Below are 19,879 nucleotides of genomic sequence, written 5' to 3' on the forward strand. Positions count from 1 at the left end.
CTAAATTTAGGATTGGTCATTATAATGTCAATTTAAAAAAATAATTGTCCAAGTTTGCTAGTCTAAATCTTGTCTAAATAAAATAATTCCACAACTGCCTGCAAGCTTGCTGAGATGCTACATGTAGGTTAACAGTACCCTGACAGATAGGAAACTGAATTATTTTACTGAATACAATAGCTTGCTCAAAATTTGTTTTGTAAGTTAAATAAATGCATCTGCTGAATTAATATTTAGAATATGTTAGGCAGTCCTACTTTTAATAAAGTATGCCTTCTTTTACTGCCTTTTCTCTGTGTAGTGTGGTAACCTCCGACCTATCTTTGTGATACCTTTCATCTCTAACTACTTGCGCGTCTAGCTTACAGACGACTAGTGCTATTCCTCTCTGACAATAATGCCCTCTTTTCGGCTAAAACCAAAAACCTCTTCTCACTACTAATATTTCTTGATCTCTCAGCTACTTTTGACACTGTGGATTACCCTCTCCTTCTCCAGTTCCTCCATTCTCTTGGCCTTCGTGACACTGCCTTGTCCTGCATTTCATTTTACCTCTCAGATGTTTTTTTTTAGTGTCTCTTGGACAGTGGAGCATCATTTTCTCCCTTACCTCTGTCTGTCTGTTGGAGTTCCTTAAGGCCTTATTATTTCGTCTCTATAATTCCTTCCTTGGCAAACTAATCAACACATACAGTATGGTTCACAATTCCTCCTCCATGCTGACAATGCTCAGATCTAACTCTCCTCTTAACTTACACCTCAACCTTAAAGGAGAAGGAAAGGCTAAGTCACTTGGGGGTGCCAAAATGTTAGGCACTCCCCCAGTGACTTAAATCACTTACCTTTTACCCCAGGTTGGTGCCCCTTTTAGGAGAAAACCGCATCAAATTCAATCAAATGTAAATTTTATTCATCACATACACAGTCATACACATTATGATATGCAGTGAAATGCTTAAACGACTACTATTGACCTCAATTACAAGAAGAAAAAAAAATAATATAAAAATATAAAGAAGTTAAGAATATAAATAAAAAAAGAAAATATACATAGTAAAATGAAGTATAATTGAAATGTATGTAGTGCAATGAGGAACCGTGGCCAATTATTGGCATGATAATGTGCAAGATTGCAGTTCAAGTTCGCAGTGTGCAAATAAAAGTTGCAGTCCTGAGATGTGCAAGCATGTGAGTGTTAGGTCACATACCAGATGTTGGTGCTTGTAGACAATTATTGACTTAGTCCCTAACAAGGGCTCCTAAAGGTTTCTAGATCTATGTGGTTATCCTTGATTCTGCCCTGTCTTTCACTCTTCATATCCAGTCACTTATGAAATCATGTCACTTCCACCTAAGAAATATTTCCAAAATATGATCATTTGTCACCAAACATGCTGCTAGACATGCCTGAATACTCACCAAACAGTTTTTACGCTCCTCTATTGACCTGCTCCTCAACCCCTCTCTCACATTCAAGACTTTGCAAAGGCTGCACCCCTTTTCTGGAATTCTCTCCCACATTCTGTCTGCTTTCTCCCAAATTTTCAGCCTTCAAAATATCTATTTAGAGTTGCTTACCCCCATTTAGTTTAACATAACTTAGTGTGCTGCTAAAAGCAATACCCTATGCTACATCTCACTGTGCTTAGTTCAGATCTTGCCCATTCCCACACCTTGTGTCTCAACCCTCTTCACCTCTTGTATCCGTTATTGGTTTCTTTGTATGTAATTCTGTATGTCCAGTGTATAAACCCATTTATTGTACAATGCTGTGGAATATGTTGGCGCTTTATAAATACTTCATACTGCTGCAATTGATTAATACTCTTCAATTCTTGTCAATTCTAGTCTTCAATTCTTGTCCCCCTTTTTTTTTTTTTTAAGTGAAAAAACTAATTGATATTTTTCTCCTCTTTAAAAGAACATTCAATCAACAAACTGGCAGACTATGAGGTTTAAACCTCCCCCACCAAATTCTGACATTGGATGGAGGGTCGAGTTTCGTCCAGTGGAGGTAAAAAGTTACAGCTGGTTATTGAATATAATTATGTATTAATTAAGTATTTTTGAACACCTTTTAAAACTGACCCTTTCATCTAATTATACATATGTTTAAGGCTGCTGTAGAATGTAGAATGACTACATTGCCCGTTCAGCCTAAGCCCCATTACTACCAGTTTGCGCAAAAGCAGTATTCTTTCTAATAGCATAGTTAGGTAACAGTGCAGATTGCCAAGAGAGTATAAGCGCCATGTCACAATGCAAACATAACCAAGTAAGTCAACAGATTGGATTATGAGTAGGGGCATAACCTTGGGGGGTGCAGAACCCCCAGCATGAAATGGTGAGTTAACCACAACAGGTTAACTCTTCAGATAAGAAGCTACAGGCATATACCTTTACAGTTGGATAGCAGCATGCACCAAGCATTTTTATATCTAATTTAATATTTCCTAAATTAAAATCTTGTGTACATTATTTTTAACTACTTTGAATGTAAACATGCAATTAAAGAAATCCTTTTTTAGATTATGGTTCAGATAAATGTAAGAATTTTATCTAGTAAAGTTAATTTAATTTTAATGCCCATAATTGCACCTGAGAATTTCCCATGAAGGTTGTAAGGGGCACGTAGGTGTTAATAATTTGAGCACATACATTCTCACAAATAATTCTTAGCTAGCCCTTTCTTTCAGGTTTGGCAAAACAAATTACATGCATATGTTTTTTTGTTATTTTTTAAGGTAAGCAGAGCAAACGGGAAAATTGATGTTGCTTCTTGTTTGGTCCTTGAAAGGTAGATATGGGTATGGGATCCCTTATCCGGAAACCTGTTATCCAGAAAGCTTCGAATTATGGAATGCTGGTCTCCCATAGACTCCATTTTAATCAAATAATTCAGAATTTTAAAACTGATTTCCTTTTTCTCTGTAGTGATAAAACAGTACCTTGTAATTGATCTCAACTAAGATATAAATAATCCTTATTTGATGAAAAACAATCCTATTGGGTTTAATTAATGTTTTATTGATTCTTAAGTAGACATAAGGTATGGAGATCCAAATTATGGAAAGACCCCTTATCCGGAATACCCTTGGTCCCGAGGATTCTGGATAATGGGTCCTATACCTGTAATTAGATAACCAGAGCACAAAAAGGGTTAAATGAGGTGGTTGTATACTGTTAATATGATTATCTACCTTGCAAGGAGCAAATGTGAGTAGCTTCAGAAATAATGAAAAAAAACATAGATTTTTTTCCTGATTAAAGTTATAGCCAAAAAGTCCTATTCATTAAACTCATGTTAAACAAGGCGGTGTTCCCTTTAAATTTAACCCATTGTATGTGGCTTTATGACTTACTATATGCATATTACTGAAATAATTATTTATTTAGTTTTTATGCCTTTATTACATTCCTTTTAATTGGCAATGACTTGTTTGGTTAAATATTGAAACAAAAAAATATACAAATTCATTGATTTCTGGTATCTTATTTTAAGGTCCAATTAACAGACTTTGAGAATTCTGCATATGTTGTATTTGTGGTGCTGCTTACCAGAGTAATTCTGTCCTACAAACTGGATTTCCTTATTCCCTTGTCAAAGGTAAATATATAGTCTTGGAATTCTTTACATTGTCTTCATTTTTGTTAGCTCGTGTAGCATTTTCTGGGCATTTGGTCACATTTTTAACATCTATTGCAAAGTTACTGAAGGCAGCTTTACTGATAACTGTGTTATTGTTAAGACATTAATTAAAGCAATACTGACACATTCCTATAAAAATCCATACAAATGTGTCAGAATTACTAGACAAGTTGAGACATTTAGATCTTTCTACCACAAAATCCCCCAACTTCTGAATATTGTATCCACTAGTTTACGTAATGAGATAAATTATAACAGTATTTAAACAGAAAAAGGGAAGACAACCCACTTATGGCATGGATAAAGTAAAAAAGAAAGATACTATGGTAACCCACTAAGGTGTACATTTTATACAATGATTGTGCCATATTAAAGCTAAGCTAAAATAAATCAAAAGGACATACAGCTGAATTAATTAATAATAATTCAACTGGTTTAAAAACTACAAATACAATTCGTCACCGTCAAATTAGTGAAGGGAAAAACCATAAAAGGGTGGGAAACTATAACCTGTGAAACTCAAAAACCCAGGGTACCTGAGAGACAGAACAGATAGATATAGGTTCTTGGAGTTAAAAACAAAAAAATATAATACCAATTAAAAATAAAGCACCGACACCTACAATTACCCAAGATTTGCCTGGGCAAAATTAATTACTTAAGTGTAAAAAAATGATGAAGAGTCAAAGGCAAAATAGTTCTGTTCTGTTGTATATCTATTTACATCAAGGTACCCAGGGTTTGTGAGTTTTACAGGTTACATAATTCCTTCAGCTAGGTAGAAATAATTGAGCAGGTTTTTTGTTTTTTTTTTAAATTTTTTTGGACATCCGCCTTTCTATAACTTTCCTTTTCTTAAGGCTTTTTGACGTTCACACTGATGGAGGTGAATAAGGATCCTGCCACTTGGCCAAGAATCCGCCCCATGTTCCAAAAATCTTATTGATAGGCCTGCACCTGGAGCCATTGCTTGGCCTGGGCACAGGCACAGGATTTCTGTGCAAAATTGCATATGTGAGGCAGGAGCCTTAATGAGTATTTGTAGTTTTTTAACTTTTTTTTTTTATTGAGAATGATAATTAACATAACAGTGTTATCAATGGTATATAAAATTGTATATAGTTACATCAATTAACTGTACAATAATCAACCACGTATGGTTTTTGTGTATCATTCTTTGAGGGAAGGGGGGGGAAGGAGGGTGATCCACATTCCTAAGGGGGGGGGAGTAAGTTCTTAGCATTCCTGAGGGAGGGGGGAGCAGGTAAGAGCAGAGAACAGAAAGCTGCGTGTCTCTGGCAGAGGAATTACAGACACAACTAATCTTTTTTCAGAGAAGTCAGTGCTGCGTTTCTGTGAGTGCTTGTGGCTGTATTTACATAGACCTTTCTGATAAAGCTTACTTAGTTTTTACCTTTCTTTCTCCTTTAAAAAAAAAAAAAAGAATGTTGTAAAAGGAATGTAAATCAACATGTGTTTAAATAAAGCATTTATCTACAGGTTGATGAGAACATGAAGGTGGCACAGAAACGAGATGCAGTGCGACAAGGAATGTTTTACTTTAGGAAGGATATTTCTAAAGGTATGTTATAAAATCATACAAACTAATATTAATAAAATTGAATCTTCAGATGGAAAACATGATCACAGTGATTGTTGTTATTTTTTAGCTGGAATTGCAGTTGTTGATGGCTGTTGTTCTCCACAAAATGGAATGGAAACTGACCCAGAAGAATACACATTGATGAGCATTGATACAATAATCAATGGAAAGGTAATTTTCAGGAAATAAGCCCCTTTCATTAGTGAAATGAAATGCTGTTTGTAAAATAAGGCAACAACTTGTTTATTGGAGAAAACTAAAAATGATTCTGCCATGTTTGCCCTTCATTTACAATACTCTGGCACTGAGAAGTGGCAAGTATTTTAGCAGGGCAAAGCATGTAGATAGGTAAGTGATCATCAATTTGAATGTCAATAAAAAATAAAAAAAGTGCCCAGATCCACCTGGCAGCCAACCTGGAACTTTGGGTGTCCTTCATTTTAATTTCTAATTCAGACCTAGTACCGAGAGCACTTACACAATAACAGAAATGTTCCATACTAAGTACACTATAAACTAGAAACTTTTGTGTCCCATATAGCTTGAAGGGAGGAAGCTGGGCACCAAAAGTAAGATGTAAAAATAATTTTGTGCAGTATGATATTTTTTTAAATATGCAGTTAAATTTGCTGTTTTGTAAATATGGGGATTATACAAACATATTTCTTGCTTTAGTGGGCTGTCTATATAGAGTCAGACTGAAGATCGTCAATACACCTTAAATCGAATTTTTCATAAATTGCATTTGTTTTCTATTTAAGGAAGGAGTTTTTCCGGGTTTAATTCCAATACTTAACTCATACCTTGAAAATATGGAGGTTGATGTTGATACGCGCTGCACCATCTTGAATTATCTTAAACTCATTAAAAAAAGAGCTTCAGGTATCATTCAAATTTTTATTATGACTATTATCTTCCTTCAAGCTTTTTTCCTATGAAAATCTGCATTAAATGCATGCATATCTTGGTACTGCACTAAAGGCTCTGACCTAACTAGACTCCATGATTTTGAGTTTTAAGCTCCCTGTTATGTTACCATATTTGCTCAGTGCCCTCTTAAGGTGGCCATACACAGGCAGATTTAAGCTGCCAGTTAGGATCCTTTAGTCTTATCTGCCCGTGCATGGGCACCCCGATGGGCCTACCCGACCAATATCTGGCCTAAAATTGGCCAGATATCAATCGGGCAGATTTGTTTTTCCTGTGGCATCGAAGACTGCATTGGCTCATCGATGTGGTCCTTGCGCCAACGGGGCCTATTCCCGTTCCTTTTATAGTATGGCCAGCTTTAGTGTATAATAAACTAACACAAATGTAATATTAGAAAGAAAGGTTATTTTATAACAAATATAAACTCAATGCAGATTTTATCGTTAAAAAAAACAAAACAAAACTGCAATTGTGTCACACAAAATTCATATTGTTCCATGCATCTTCAGTGAGGCTAAAAATTTTAACTGGTTTAATAAACAAAATAAAGTTGCTTGAAATCTTTCCAGACAATTATCCGTGCTTCTTTTTCTTGAATTATGAATAAACTTAATTTAATAAACCTGCCCCATAATGTACCTTACTTAGCTTAAAGGAGTATCCAGGATAGTAAGGGACCAATTAACCCCCAGTGACTCATAGGCCCACATTCACATCATATTCCTCGAGTTTCCCTAAGGGAGGCTAGCTTTGGAACCACCAAATAGACTGTAATATGACTAGGATGCCTCCTGAAATAATTGTGCAGTGTAATTATATATTTAAAAGGGTTTTTATTTTTCCATATCTCTGTTTCAGTATTGCTAGTTACTGCTTTTTTCATATCTTTCGCACAGTTTTCCTTTACTTATGCTATCCCATTTTCATATTGTGGTTTCATTTTATCCACCGTTGCTAACTTTTTTTTATTTGGGTTAAAGTACCAATAGGTCTCTAAGGTTAATGTCCCACTGAAAGATTAGTCTCCCGCGATAAATCTCTGCTACCACAGGCGACTAACCTCCCAGAAAAGCCTTTCCACCCACATTGAAGGGAATTGCCAGTAGAAAGGCCTGCGCATTGCTTCAGTTTTTCAAAGTCATGCAAAGTAGCCTGCAATAGGAAACTTTGTACGACTTCCCTCATCCTCACACCTTCATCATGGTCAACCATTTTTTCCTCTGCTCTCATATGGTGCATGGCTTACTGAGCATTGTCAAGGACAGCTTTGTAGTTTCTATATTTTTTCTTTTGCTTTCATTAAAAAAAACACAGTAAAATTAAGCACATTCTTCACAAATCTGCTACTTTGTACTGGTAGAAAGTTATGGAATGTGAAGTGGGGGAAAAATGGATTTAAAGACCAGCAGCATGCTCCTTAGTGTTCTCTGGATAGAGTCATGTATCTGTGTTCTTTTGTTTTGTAGGTGAGTTAATGACTTGTGCAAGATGGATGCGAGAATTTGTTGCAAGCCACCCGGAGTACAAGAAGGACAGTGTCATTACTGACAAAATCAATTATGATCTTCTTATGAAATGTAACCAAATTGCAAATGAGCTGACTACTTGCCCAGAGCTTCTTGGGACCACGGTCAATAAATCCAAGGCAAGCGGCAGTCAGTCTGTTCCTTTATGATGTGTAGCTCAGAGCGCATCAAATGTAGCTCACAAAATGAATCGTATTGGTGTGATGACCAAACTGTTTACGCTACACAAACAGTGGGCTCCTGTGTTCTTCTTGCAGTAGTAGTAGCCTCTCCAATGAACCTATTTCTGTTAACGTTTATACAGTGTACCTGTATATAGTAAAATATTTTTATGGCTAACATTGTATATGCTACCAACAGTGTATGACTTCACTGTGAAATGATTTTTTTATATATACTGGAAAAAGAATGTCAATTGTTCTGTTGGTCTGTATGGTACCACTTTGTGTGCTTTTTTTTAAAATGTTTTATTTCATTCATTTATTGATTGTTACTGAATGTATGCCATAATTCATGTTCAATAGCTGTTAACTCAAGTACCAGTGTACTTGATCTGGAGGAAGCGTCTCCATGTAGGTTTCAGATACTTGGCCTAGCATATCTTGGGTATTGGCTTACCCTGTGCTCTATAAGGAGCATTCATTTTAAATGCCTGCGTGTGGATTTAAACACATTTTGCTGGAGCTCATATTGTCCAGTGGGAGGTAGGACCTGCATTCCATGTATCCCCACAGCATTTAATGCCTGCTGTCTGGTTTCTCTCTCTTCACGTGCCCTATATATTTTATATTTTAATACATGCTGCTCTGTTACTTCACATACATGAAAAATTCCAAACTTTAAAGCAAAACTACAACTGTAAACTGTGATAGATAATATCATATTCTAAACTGCTAAGGATATTTGTATTTATAATATATTGTGGGCATTTCTACCTAAAATCCTGTTCTACTGGAAACCTCACTGGCCTTAAATATTTATGCAGAACGTAAAAGAGCTATCTGAAGTGTGTCCTTTGTAAATATGGCTTGTAATAATGCACTTACCAGTTCAGAATGAATCCAAATTAATGCAACTTCCACAGTGAGTATGAATTTTACTATTTTCGTTTTGGGACTTTCTGATAAAAGCTCCACCTGTGTGATTCATGGTGTAGGTGTGGATGAGGCAGGACCAGTGTCTGAGTGCCAGGGTGGAGTCTTGTCATGTGTTTTTGCATACTGAGGATGCCAAATAGTCATTCAACACTGTTTTGATCTGGATGTATATTTGATTAAAAAAAACAACTGGTACAGAATGCATTGATATAAAATAAAAGATGAATTCAAATTTTAAATTTGTTTTGCTTGTATTTTGTTGCCTTACAGGAAAACTATACCCCTGGAATACTTCACCAACAGCTAGTTTATATCATATTAAGTAGCCTATTAAAGAATCCTACCAAACTGGAATATATATATCAGTAAATATTGCCCTTTTACCTTGAGCCACCATTTTATTATGGTCTGTGTGCTTCCTTAGAGAGCACCTGATAGGAAGTAATGCTCCAAATGTAACAGGAAATAGTGTAAAGGAGTAATAGACAGAACTCTGTCCAATCATTGGCTCATGTGACTGAGCACACATGTGCCCTTGGTTTGTTTGTGTGCACTGTGACTCATATGATCCCAGGCTTGGTCCTTAGTACTTAAAAAAAAATTATATTTAAGATTACCCAATGGCACATGCTAGTAGAAAAGTATATTTTTATGAAAATGGTTTATTTATATGAATCGGCATTTTACAGCTGTTTTATCCAATATATTTTTTATAGAGACCTACAATGTGCCCTTTAAGTCTTTTATAAGTAGTTATTGCATCAGGGTGTCACATTGACATGGTTACGTTACAGTGAAAGAAAACACAAATAATAAGCTAAAACCCATTTTACCCAATTGCTAAGGGAAGTACCCATAAGGGTGATGATGAACTGGGCTGCAGTGATCTACTTGGCACCACTCAGGCTCTACCGGTAAATAGGAGTAACAAAACTAAGCTCTGCAGAAATAAAAATAAAACCAATGGACTGTACTGAAAATCAGGGCTGGAACTAGGGTTGGGCAGAAGAGGCACCTGCCTAGGGCACAACGGTGGGGCAGGACTAGGTTGCCAAGGCGTCTGGTCGGCTTGGTCCGCTTCTGCCAAAAATATAACCCAAAGGGCCATCAATTAAGCATAATTGACGTGACGTGAATTATTTTTCTATTACAGATGCCGTCATAAGGTGTGATGTTGAGACCTGGAATTTAACCATGACAGAAGAATACAGCTTAATGTACTGTGGATTTCATTGGCCCCAGGGCAATTGATCAGCACCCCACTCCACAAAATACAGTGGATATTAAAAGTCTACACACCCCTGGTAAAATGTCAGGTTCCTGTGCTGTACAAAAATGAGACAAAGATAAATCATTTCAGAACTTTTTCCACCTTTAATGTGACCTATAAACTACCACTCAATTGAAAAACAAACTGAAATCTTTTAGGTGGAGGGAAGAAAACCAAAAAAACGAAAATAATGTGGTTGCATAAGTGTACACACCCTCTTCTAACTGGGGATGTAGCTGTGTTCAGAATTAAGCAATCACATTCAAAATCATGTTAAATAGGAATCAGCATACACCTGCCATCATTTAAAGTGCCTCTGATTAACCCAAATAAAGTTCAGCTGCTCTAGTTGGTCTTTCCTGACATTTGTTTAGTCGCATCCCACAGCAAAAGCCATGGTACACAGAGAGCTTCCAAAGCATCAGAGGGATCTCATTGTTAAAAGATATCAGTCAGGAGAAGGGTACAAAAGAATTTCCAAGGCATTAGATATACCATGGAACACAGTGAAGATATGTTTGGCACAAAAACAATACTGCACATCAATAAAAGAACACCATACCCACAGTGAAGCATGGTGGTGGCAGCATCTTGCTTTGGGGCTGTTTTTCTTCAGCTGGATCTGGGGCCTTAGTTAAGATGGAGGGAATTATGAACAGTTCCAAATACCAGTCAATATTGGCACAAAACCTTCAGGCTTCTGCTAGAAAGCTGAACATAAGGAGGAACTTAATCTTTCAGCATGACAACGACCCAAAGCATACATCCAAATCAACAAAGGAATGGCTTCACCGGAAGAAAATTAAAGTTTTGGAATGGCCCAGCCAGAGCCCAGACTTGAATCCTATTGAAAATCTGTGGGGTGATCTGAAGAGGGCTGTGCACAGGAGATGCCCTCGCAATCTGACAGATTTGGAGTGTTTCTGCAAAGAAGAATGGGCAAATCTTGCAAAGTCAAAATGTGCCATGCTGATAGACTCATACCCAAAAAGGCTGAGTGCTGTAATAAAATCAAAAGGTGCTTCAACAAAGTATTAGTTTAAGGGTGTGCACATTTATGGTTTTTTTGGTTTTCTTCCCTCCATCTAAAAGATTTCAGTTTGTTTTTCAGTTGAGTGGTACAGTTTATAGGTCACATTAAAGGTGGAAAAAGTTCTGAAATTATTTATCTTTGTCTCATTTTTGTACAGCACAGGAACCTAACATTTTGTGTAGATTTTTTATATCCACTGTAAAATGCTTTCCAGCCATTGTATTATATATGTATAACAGTTACTACTATAGTTCTCTATAGATGCTGCTATAGATTGGGGCATAATGTGATTCAAAATTTCATCAACTGTACATTTAAAAAAGAAAAAAAAGAGGCTATAAAAGGCTTTAAGTATGTTATAGATAGGCCTAAAAAGATCATGCTGGTATATAACTTCTGATCTTTCTCTTCTGGTCCTTCTTTGATCTTCCATTTTAGCTTCTAAACTGCTACCCACTTGCTAAAGTAACTATACAGCAGCTGAAATTCCAAAAAGATCCAAATATTTAAAAAAAATTATAAAGTGAAGACTAATTGAAAATACTTTAAAAATACTGATGTCTGCATCATCCTAAGAGTAAACTAACCATTAAGGGGGCCATTTATTAACATTCAGTTTTTTCTCCCACGATTTGTATTTTTTTGTGCCAAAAGCCGATATTGTTGCGGAAAAAAAACATGATTTTTTTCTTTATTATGTGACAAAACTGCGACAAATCCAAAAGAAAAAGTATGCCATCTAAAAGCTGTTGATTGTGTAGAGGTCAATGGCAGATGTCCCTTTTTACAACTAAAAGATCTTTCTTTGCTTTGTAGGTTTTTGGGTTTCTTTGACGCTTGCATTTGTGCGACAATACGAAAAAGTTGTTTAATTGATAATCCTAGTACAAGTATGGGACCTGTTATCCAGAATGCTTGGGACCTGGGAGTTTCCGTATAAGGGATCTTTCTGTAATTTGGATCTCCATACCTTAAGTCTGCTAGAAATTACTTAAATATTAAATAAACCCAATAGGATTGTTTTGCCTCCAATAAGAATTAATTATATCTTAGTTGGGATAAAGTACAAGGTACTGTTTTATTACTACAGAGAAAAAGAAAATCATTTTCAAAAATTAGAATTATTTGCTTATAATGGAGTCTATGACTGATGGCCTTTCCTTAATTCAGAACTTTCTGCATAACTGGTTTCTGGATAACGAATCCTATACCTGTAATCCTATCTACCAGGGGTGTCAAATCATTGAGAGGAGGTAAGTAACTCGCCGCATATGTACATATGTGCTATGTTACATTGATACGTGACATTGTTGCAAATAGCAATAAACATTTTTATTTTGAACACAGTATCCCTTTCATATGCTGCTTCATTACAGCTTCCTAGAGGCAGAGTGTACCTTATCCACTCAATAATATGTTGAACCAGCATTAAAAATGCAGCGATAGTGTTTAAATGATTAATGGTTTCTCACATGAACATTCAGCAAATATGTGAGTAAATATTAATTTGTCCCAAACAGACCAAACATTCTGTGCAAGCATCAGCTCTTGCAGGAGAGCCTTGTTTGGATCCCTTTGTATTTTATAATGCTTGATGTGTCTTTTAAATCGGTGATTTTATGGCTCTGGGCTCAAACCCTCATTCAGTATCCGATATTTGGTCAGGGACCTCCCATTGCTTATTACAGGTTTATAAATATGATTGTTCCAATAGTAGTCATGTTACAGTTTAGAAATAGAAAGTTCCACAAATCTCTCAATATCTCACACACTCACGCAATTGTCAAAATTTAGATTTTTTTTGTTTGTTTTATAGCTTTTTGAAACTACAACTTAATTTATCTCCACAAATGTCCTAATTTGCATATGCTAACTAAGTCAGAGAAGGCATAAAAAGAACTGCACGCTTAGCCTACGGCAAAAAAAATGTATGTTCTTCCAGTTGTAAAAAGGACATCTGGCATTGATTGTAGTGGCAGTGACTAAAATTCCAAACCAAATAGCTGAAAACTATTTTAGAATATCACTGTAAGGTAGAAATACCCCATTAAGCTTTTTAAAGCCTTCCTAGATCTTTGAGACATGGTCATTAATATAATGTATATTATTGTATCTTAATACCCCTCTCCATTAAGTCACACAGAGAAAGGGGATTATGGGCACACACACAAACCACATCAAGGGTTGTCTATGACCGTCTTTCAGGTTCTGTCTTTAGCGATACAAGCAGAAATCAGAGATAGGTGCTAGGGCTAGTCAGCCAGCTCAGAGCTCAGACAGAAGCATTAGGTCTGTGTCCTGAAAAATACAGCACCCTGGCATTGATGTCACAGATAAAGGGAAATTATATGCATGTTCACCAGGTGCCCTTTTTTAATGAAACTGCATTCTGCCTATTATATAAAGAAAGATACCATAAAATACTAATAGATTGTCATTTTGTTTTCCCCTTACTATCACCTTCTCCCAGGACCTGGAAGAGATAAAGAGCTCAGTATAAGCTAATCTCTCCCTTTCTTATCTTGGCATGGTAATTTGATTTACTGTATATACTCGAGTATAAGCCTAGTTTTTCAGCACCCAAAATGTGCTGAAAAAGTCACCCTTGGCTCGAGTTGGGTGCCATGGGTCCCTCCAGACCAGCATCCTCTGTCCTTTGTGTGCAAATTAGGCCACCCACAACCAGACCCTCCAGTGCCCTGGCCTGCTCTCAAATTCATCTTCATCTACCATCCTCACCTGTCCCATTCAGCACTAGACATTGCACTTTATATTCTATATAAACCATAGTTTTGAAGGATTTAAACTCTTTGGGGGACATTTACTAATCCACGAATACTCTGAGCATATTTTCAGTGACTTTTTCGTACCTTGCACGACTTTTTCATACTTTGTGACAAAATCGTATTGTCGCGCAGAGTACAAAAGTTTTGGATTCATTCAAGCTTCGTTATCATGACTTTCCTTGGGCCAGGTTGGAGCTGCACAGTGCCATCGAGCCCTATGGGAGGCTTCCAAAATCATGCACAGAAGGGATCAAAGTCGGAAAGGTTTTCCCGCTGTTTACAATCGTTCGGTACGAAAATTTCCGATGACCTATACGATATTATCGTGACTAATATGATTTTTTCGTAGGCATTTTCGTGATATTTGGGATCTTCAGAAATTATTGTATCCAATTCTTTCCCCACAAGGCAGTCAAGTGTAAAATGGATATCATGTTATCTTTGAGATCAACAGATAATAAGCTACAGATTTTTCTTAATTAAAGCAAATGAGTGGTGTTCTCCTATGATGATATGTTTGGGTTGGGAGGGACCAAAAGAACCTTTAAAGTGGACCTGTCACCCAGGCAAAAAAAAGTTGTCAAATAAAAGTCCTTTTCAAATTAAACATGAAACCCAAACTCATTTTTGTATTAACACATCTATACCCATTATAAAAGCATTTAAAAATCCCAGCTGTCAATCATATATTGCTTGCCCCACCTCTATGCCTAAGGCAGACAGTTACTTACACTTTCAATTCAGAACTTCTTAGATGTTGCTGCACTCCTCACATTCAGTCACCCTCCCCGCCAGCTAATTTTGTAACCAGTGCATGAGCATCAGGTCCCCACCCCCATACTTGCACAGAACAAGATTTTGGCAAGATACAAAGCTTGCCTTAATAACAGTGTCCACAAAATGGTGACTGTCTTCAATGGCTGCAACTGTGAATTCCAAGGCTAAAGAAAATAAGATTAATACCATTTTTATAATGTAAGTGAAGTTTATTTTACTTGACAAACCATTTGGAATTATTTCTTAGCGTGACAGGTCCCCTTTAAGGGCAGTGACACATGGGGAGATTAGTGCACAACAAATCTTCGTTGTCGCAGGCAACTAAGTTCCCCGCAATGACATCCCAGCGCTGGTGAGATGGCATACACGGCGCCACAATTTGCCTAAGTTGCCCGAGGTTTCCTCCCAAGGCAACTTCGGCAAATAGCAGCGCTGCGTATGCCATTCCACCAGCAATTTACATTCTAGCCAGTGGGATGGCATTGCGGGGAGATTAGTTGCCCCTGTGTTGTTCACACCTTTTAATACCTGCATTGTTCAACCCCTGCAGTGTTCACACCTCAGACTCAGGCTGTAATCACCCCCATTGTTCACCTGTTCACACCTCAGACATAGGTACTGTAGGTACTGCCTGGAATATGCTGCCTGTGTGGCACACACAGGGAGCATAGGGTAGGTAGAGCATGGCACACACACGCAGCTAAGGGCAGGCAGAGTATGGCACACACAGCCAGCATAGGGCAGGTAGAGTATGGCACACACAGGCAGCATAGGGCAGGGAGGGTATGGCACACACAGGAAGGGTAGGGCAGGCAGAGCATGGCACACACAGGCAGCTAAGGGCAGGTAGAGTATGGCACACACAGGCAGCAACCTGGCAGATGTTTGTTGTGGGAGTTTGTTAGCAGTTGGAAATAGCCATTAAATGGTCCCTAAGGTGTACTTAGGTGTACTGGGGGTTGCTGTGCTATCCAAAGGGGAGGAGAAGGCATATGGAATTTAAGGGTATATTTTAATATGACATAATATAATTCTTTCACATATGAATGATGGTTGATTTTCCCACAGTAAGGACCAAGCATTTGGGATTTTGCTGTGCTACCACCATTGTGATAAAATAGGTGTGGTTTGAAGTGGGTGTGGTTTCAAAAAGGGGAGTGGTCAAAACTGGCTTCCATTAGCGGCCCTCCACCATGTATGCTAGAGAAATTCCGGCCCTCGGCACCGCAGAGGTTGGACAGCACTGAGCTAGTTCATTCTCTATACCAGTGCTGTCCAACTGGCAGCCTGCAGGTCTACCTGCTGTGGCCCCTGCATTAGTCTGGCTGCTGTGACTGCTTGCCATGGATAAACTTAAAAGGTATAAATACTGAGATTAAGTAACCCCCTGCGTTGTTTACACCTCAGATTCAAACTGTAAGCCCTGCCTTCACACCTCCGGAATACTCTGCCTGCCCTATGCTGCCTGTGGGAGATGAGCCTGGTGGGGGTTTGTAACATTTGAAAATAGTTGTTAGTATGTGTTAGTGTGTAATTATGTGCTGGGGTTGCTGTGCTATACACTGGGAAGAAGGAGCCATATGAATTTCAGGGTATGTCTTAATATGGCCATTAATCTGAGTATGTTCTTTAAATTTCTTGTGATAAAATGGGTGTGGTTTAAAGTGCATGTGGTTTAAAAACTAAGACTGGTCAACACTGGCTTCCATTATTGGCCCCCCAACACATAGAAAAATTCTATGGGCAGCAAAGCTCTATACTGTATTTGTTGGCACAAACAAGCATATTAAAGGAACAGTAACACCAAAAATGAAAGTGTATTAAAGTATTTAAACTATTATGTACTGTTACCCTGCACAGGTAAAGTTGTGTATTTGCTAAAGTAACGGTACTATAGCTTATATAAATAAGCTGCTGTGTAGCCATGGGGGCAGCCATTCAACCTGGAAAAAAGGAGAAAAAGCACAGGTTACATAGCAGATAACAGATAAGCTCTGTAGAATATAATGGGGCTTTATCTGTTATCTGCTGTGTGCCTGTGCCTTTTCTCCTTTGAATGGCTGCCCCCGAGGCTAAACAGCAGCTTTGTTTATATAAACTATAGTAGTCTTTCTGAGGCAAACACACCAGGTGTACCAGCACAGGGCAACAGTACATAATATCGTAATTATTTTTATACACTTTCAATTTTTGGTGTTACTGTTCCTTTCACAAAGCATAATTCTACCTGAGTGGCGGTCACAAAAAATACTGTTCACTGTAACTTCATTAGGAAGGTGGGAATAGCACAATTTTTTCATATGCATTGCATTGCACAATGGAAATCATTCATATATTGTATAATAATGTTTTGTTCAAGAATGGAATTTCAGTAAGTGTGGAGTTCCTTGAATCTTCACAGTGCCATGAGAATAGTGTTAGAATGCCTGAGAGTGCCGTTCATGTTGTGCGTTTCATGCACACCACTAGGGGGAGATCTTCTCACAATGCATTCCTTTACAATCATGTTTGTCGTGATACTGAAGGCAATCAGAGGTATGGGACAGATCAGCAATGTGTTTTGTTTTTTACATATTCAGTTAATTTTTGTTTTTTACATTAAAAAAAGTTGCACAACATTTGGAAAGCATTTTTGTATTTGATAGTGCACCTGATTAGCAGAAACGGATACCTCAGTGTGTCACAAATCAAAAAGTTGTAGCCAGTTTATTTGCTAATTGATTTCAAACCTTTATAAATTCAAAATGATATTTTAATATAGCAACAGCAAATGCGAATTTGTGAATATATACTTTTGTGATTAGCAAAACAATAGGAAGGGAGTAAGATAGCAGCTCCCAGTAGATATCAGAATAGCACTCAATAGTAAGAAATCCAAGTCTGACTTGGGACTCCTCCAGTTTCATGGGAGTAGGAGAAATAATAGGTTACCTGAAAGCAGTTTTAATGTGTAAATGCTGGCTCCTTCTGAAAGCTCAGACTCAGGCACAATGAGATGGCACCTACACACCAATAATACAGCTAAAAAAATATATTTGTTGGTTTAAGAATAAAATTTAAATGGTAGAGTGAATTATTTGCTATGTAAACAGTGCAATTTAGAAATAAAACGTACACCATTAAAATCATTACAGTATTCCTTTAAGATGGCACAGCTAAATAGACGATATTATGATTATGATAATGTTGTTGGCTCTGCCTAGTTTTTCTAACCTTGCACCATAGTTATATAGTAAAAACCACTGTGCAAAGTTTTAATAGTGTCAATTTCCCCACTGAAAGTCAATGAGTGACATCTGATTGGCGGTTGGTGGCTCTGCCAACTTTTTCTGACCTGGAACTTCAGTTACCCAGTGACTAACTCTAACCAGTAAAAGTCAATAGATGAATTGTGATTGGTGCTTGGTGGGTGTGGCTCCTTTTTCTAACCATAAGTCAAAGTCACCCAGTGGGCACACTGGCATAAATATTGTAAGAATGACAAAATTTTAAATTTAAACCAATGAAATTCAATGGATGAAATCTGATTGGCTATTCATAAATGTAATTGGCTGTTGGTGGCTCCGCCCACTTTTGAACTTTGAACCGCAAAAACCCAGTAACAACCCTGGAAATAATACTTAAACAATGGCATCAGTTTAAATATAAACCAGTGAAATTTAATGAGTGGAAACTAATTGAAAGTCTATAGGTGAAATTTGATTGCCTGATGTTGGCTCTTCCCACTTTTCTAAACTTGGGACGTAGTCACCCAGTGACAAACTGCAAAGTTTGGGAACCCTGACATTAAACCAATAAAATTCAATAGGTGAAATTTGATTGGCTGTTGGTGGCTCCACCTACTTTTTAAAACCTAAAACTTCAGTTAACTAGTGACAAACTGTGAAGAGTTTGAGGGACCCTGGTGTTAATACTGTGAGAATGGCAGCAGGTTAAATTTCCCCATTGAAAGTCAAAAGGTAAAATCTGATTGGCTGTTTGTAGCTCCACCCACTTGTGGGCATTCAACAAATATCATACTTTCATTCAGGGTGACCCCATGACTATGTGATTCAAGTTTGGAGAGTGTAGCCTCAAAGTTGTAAGTGTGGCAGGAAAATCTTCCCTGTCAAAGTCAATGGGAAAATTGGGGTGTTCGGAGCGGCGCCACAAAAAGACGGGGGGGGGGGGGATCACTTAGAAAAGCACAAACAACCTGCTCCGCTATAGGGCGAAGAAGTGTGGAGAGTTTGGGTGTTGTACCCCTAAAACTGTAGGAGGAGTAGTGTTTAGAAAATGGGGGGAGCTAAGAAGAAGAAGAGGAAGAAGAATAAGCTGAAGTCGAAGAACAGTATGTTGGGTTTTTCAAACGAACATAATGAAGCAAGGGGAGTTAATTAAGAAGTTTATTTTCAAGTGAAATAACAATAATTTTAACTTGCATTTGACTTTAAATTTTATACATGTTAATAAAGAATTCTTTCTACTTAGTTATACCTGGGTGTGGTCTATTGTCTTTGAGGGGTTAAGTTGCTTGAATTTATTGTTGGAATTATAACTGAAATATAATGTTAGTAAGTGACAAATAAAACACTATATTTCATAGCTCATATACACACACAGACGAGATACACATAGCAAACTTATTATTTACATTTTTATTTTACTGTTGCTCTCTATAAAGGCTTTTTAGAACATAAGAAAAACAACTATAAGAATGCACCTAAGTGGGTCAAGTTTTCATGACCTCATAAAGCAACATATGTTTCCTCGGCTTCTATTCCAGTGTCGAACTGGGTACCTGGGTCCCACCAAATTACCTCACCACAAGGACCCATAAATACAAACACCATGCCCCCATTCCCCATTATGAACACATATGAACAGGAAATCTAAACAAAATATGGAATCTGAGGTAGAGTTTAAGCTTGGGGGCTCAAAAATGCACTGCACATAGTGGGGTATGGAACATGTAAGGAGTTTGCCCCTTTGGCACTCCCTTTTACCATAATTAATATATATGCCTGTATAGAAAGTGGAGTACAGAGTAAGAAGTTTGGGTAGCAAAGTCAATGCTAATTAGTGTGATACAATTGAGAAAGGAATTGATGTTTAGCAAGTCCTCGGCCAATTCTGCCATTGCCCAGCAGGTGCCATAACTCTACTGCTTTGCACCCCTCTAGGGATGACACCTGAAATAAAAACCTCATATTTTGAGGATGGTTTGTC

The 19,879-nt window shown here is 37.5% G+C and overlaps 1 protein-coding gene across 1 annotated transcript in view; it reads left to right on the top strand.

Annotated features, from left to right (window-relative positions):
* Positions 1-9,044, top strand: part of gclc (glutamate-cysteine ligase, catalytic subunit) — a 28,640-nt gene extending 19,596 nt beyond the window's left edge. Inside the window, 6 exon segments of the mRNA NM_001079335.1 lie at positions 1,922-2,014; positions 3,503-3,607; positions 5,150-5,231; positions 5,320-5,423; positions 6,014-6,134; positions 7,649-9,044. Coding sequence (NP_001072803.1) covers positions 1,922-2,014; positions 3,503-3,607; positions 5,150-5,231; positions 5,320-5,423; positions 6,014-6,134; positions 7,649-7,857 — 714 coding nt within the window. The 3' untranslated portion in view covers positions 7,858-9,044.
* Positions 9,045-19,879: the final 10,835 nt, after the last annotated feature.

The sequence above is a fragment of the Xenopus tropicalis genome, chromosome 5 (genome assembly GCF_000004195.4).
Source record: "Xenopus tropicalis strain Nigerian chromosome 5, UCB_Xtro_10.0, whole genome shotgun sequence".
In the NCBI taxonomy this organism is placed as follows: Eukaryota; Metazoa; Chordata; class Amphibia; order Anura; family Pipidae; genus Xenopus; species Xenopus tropicalis.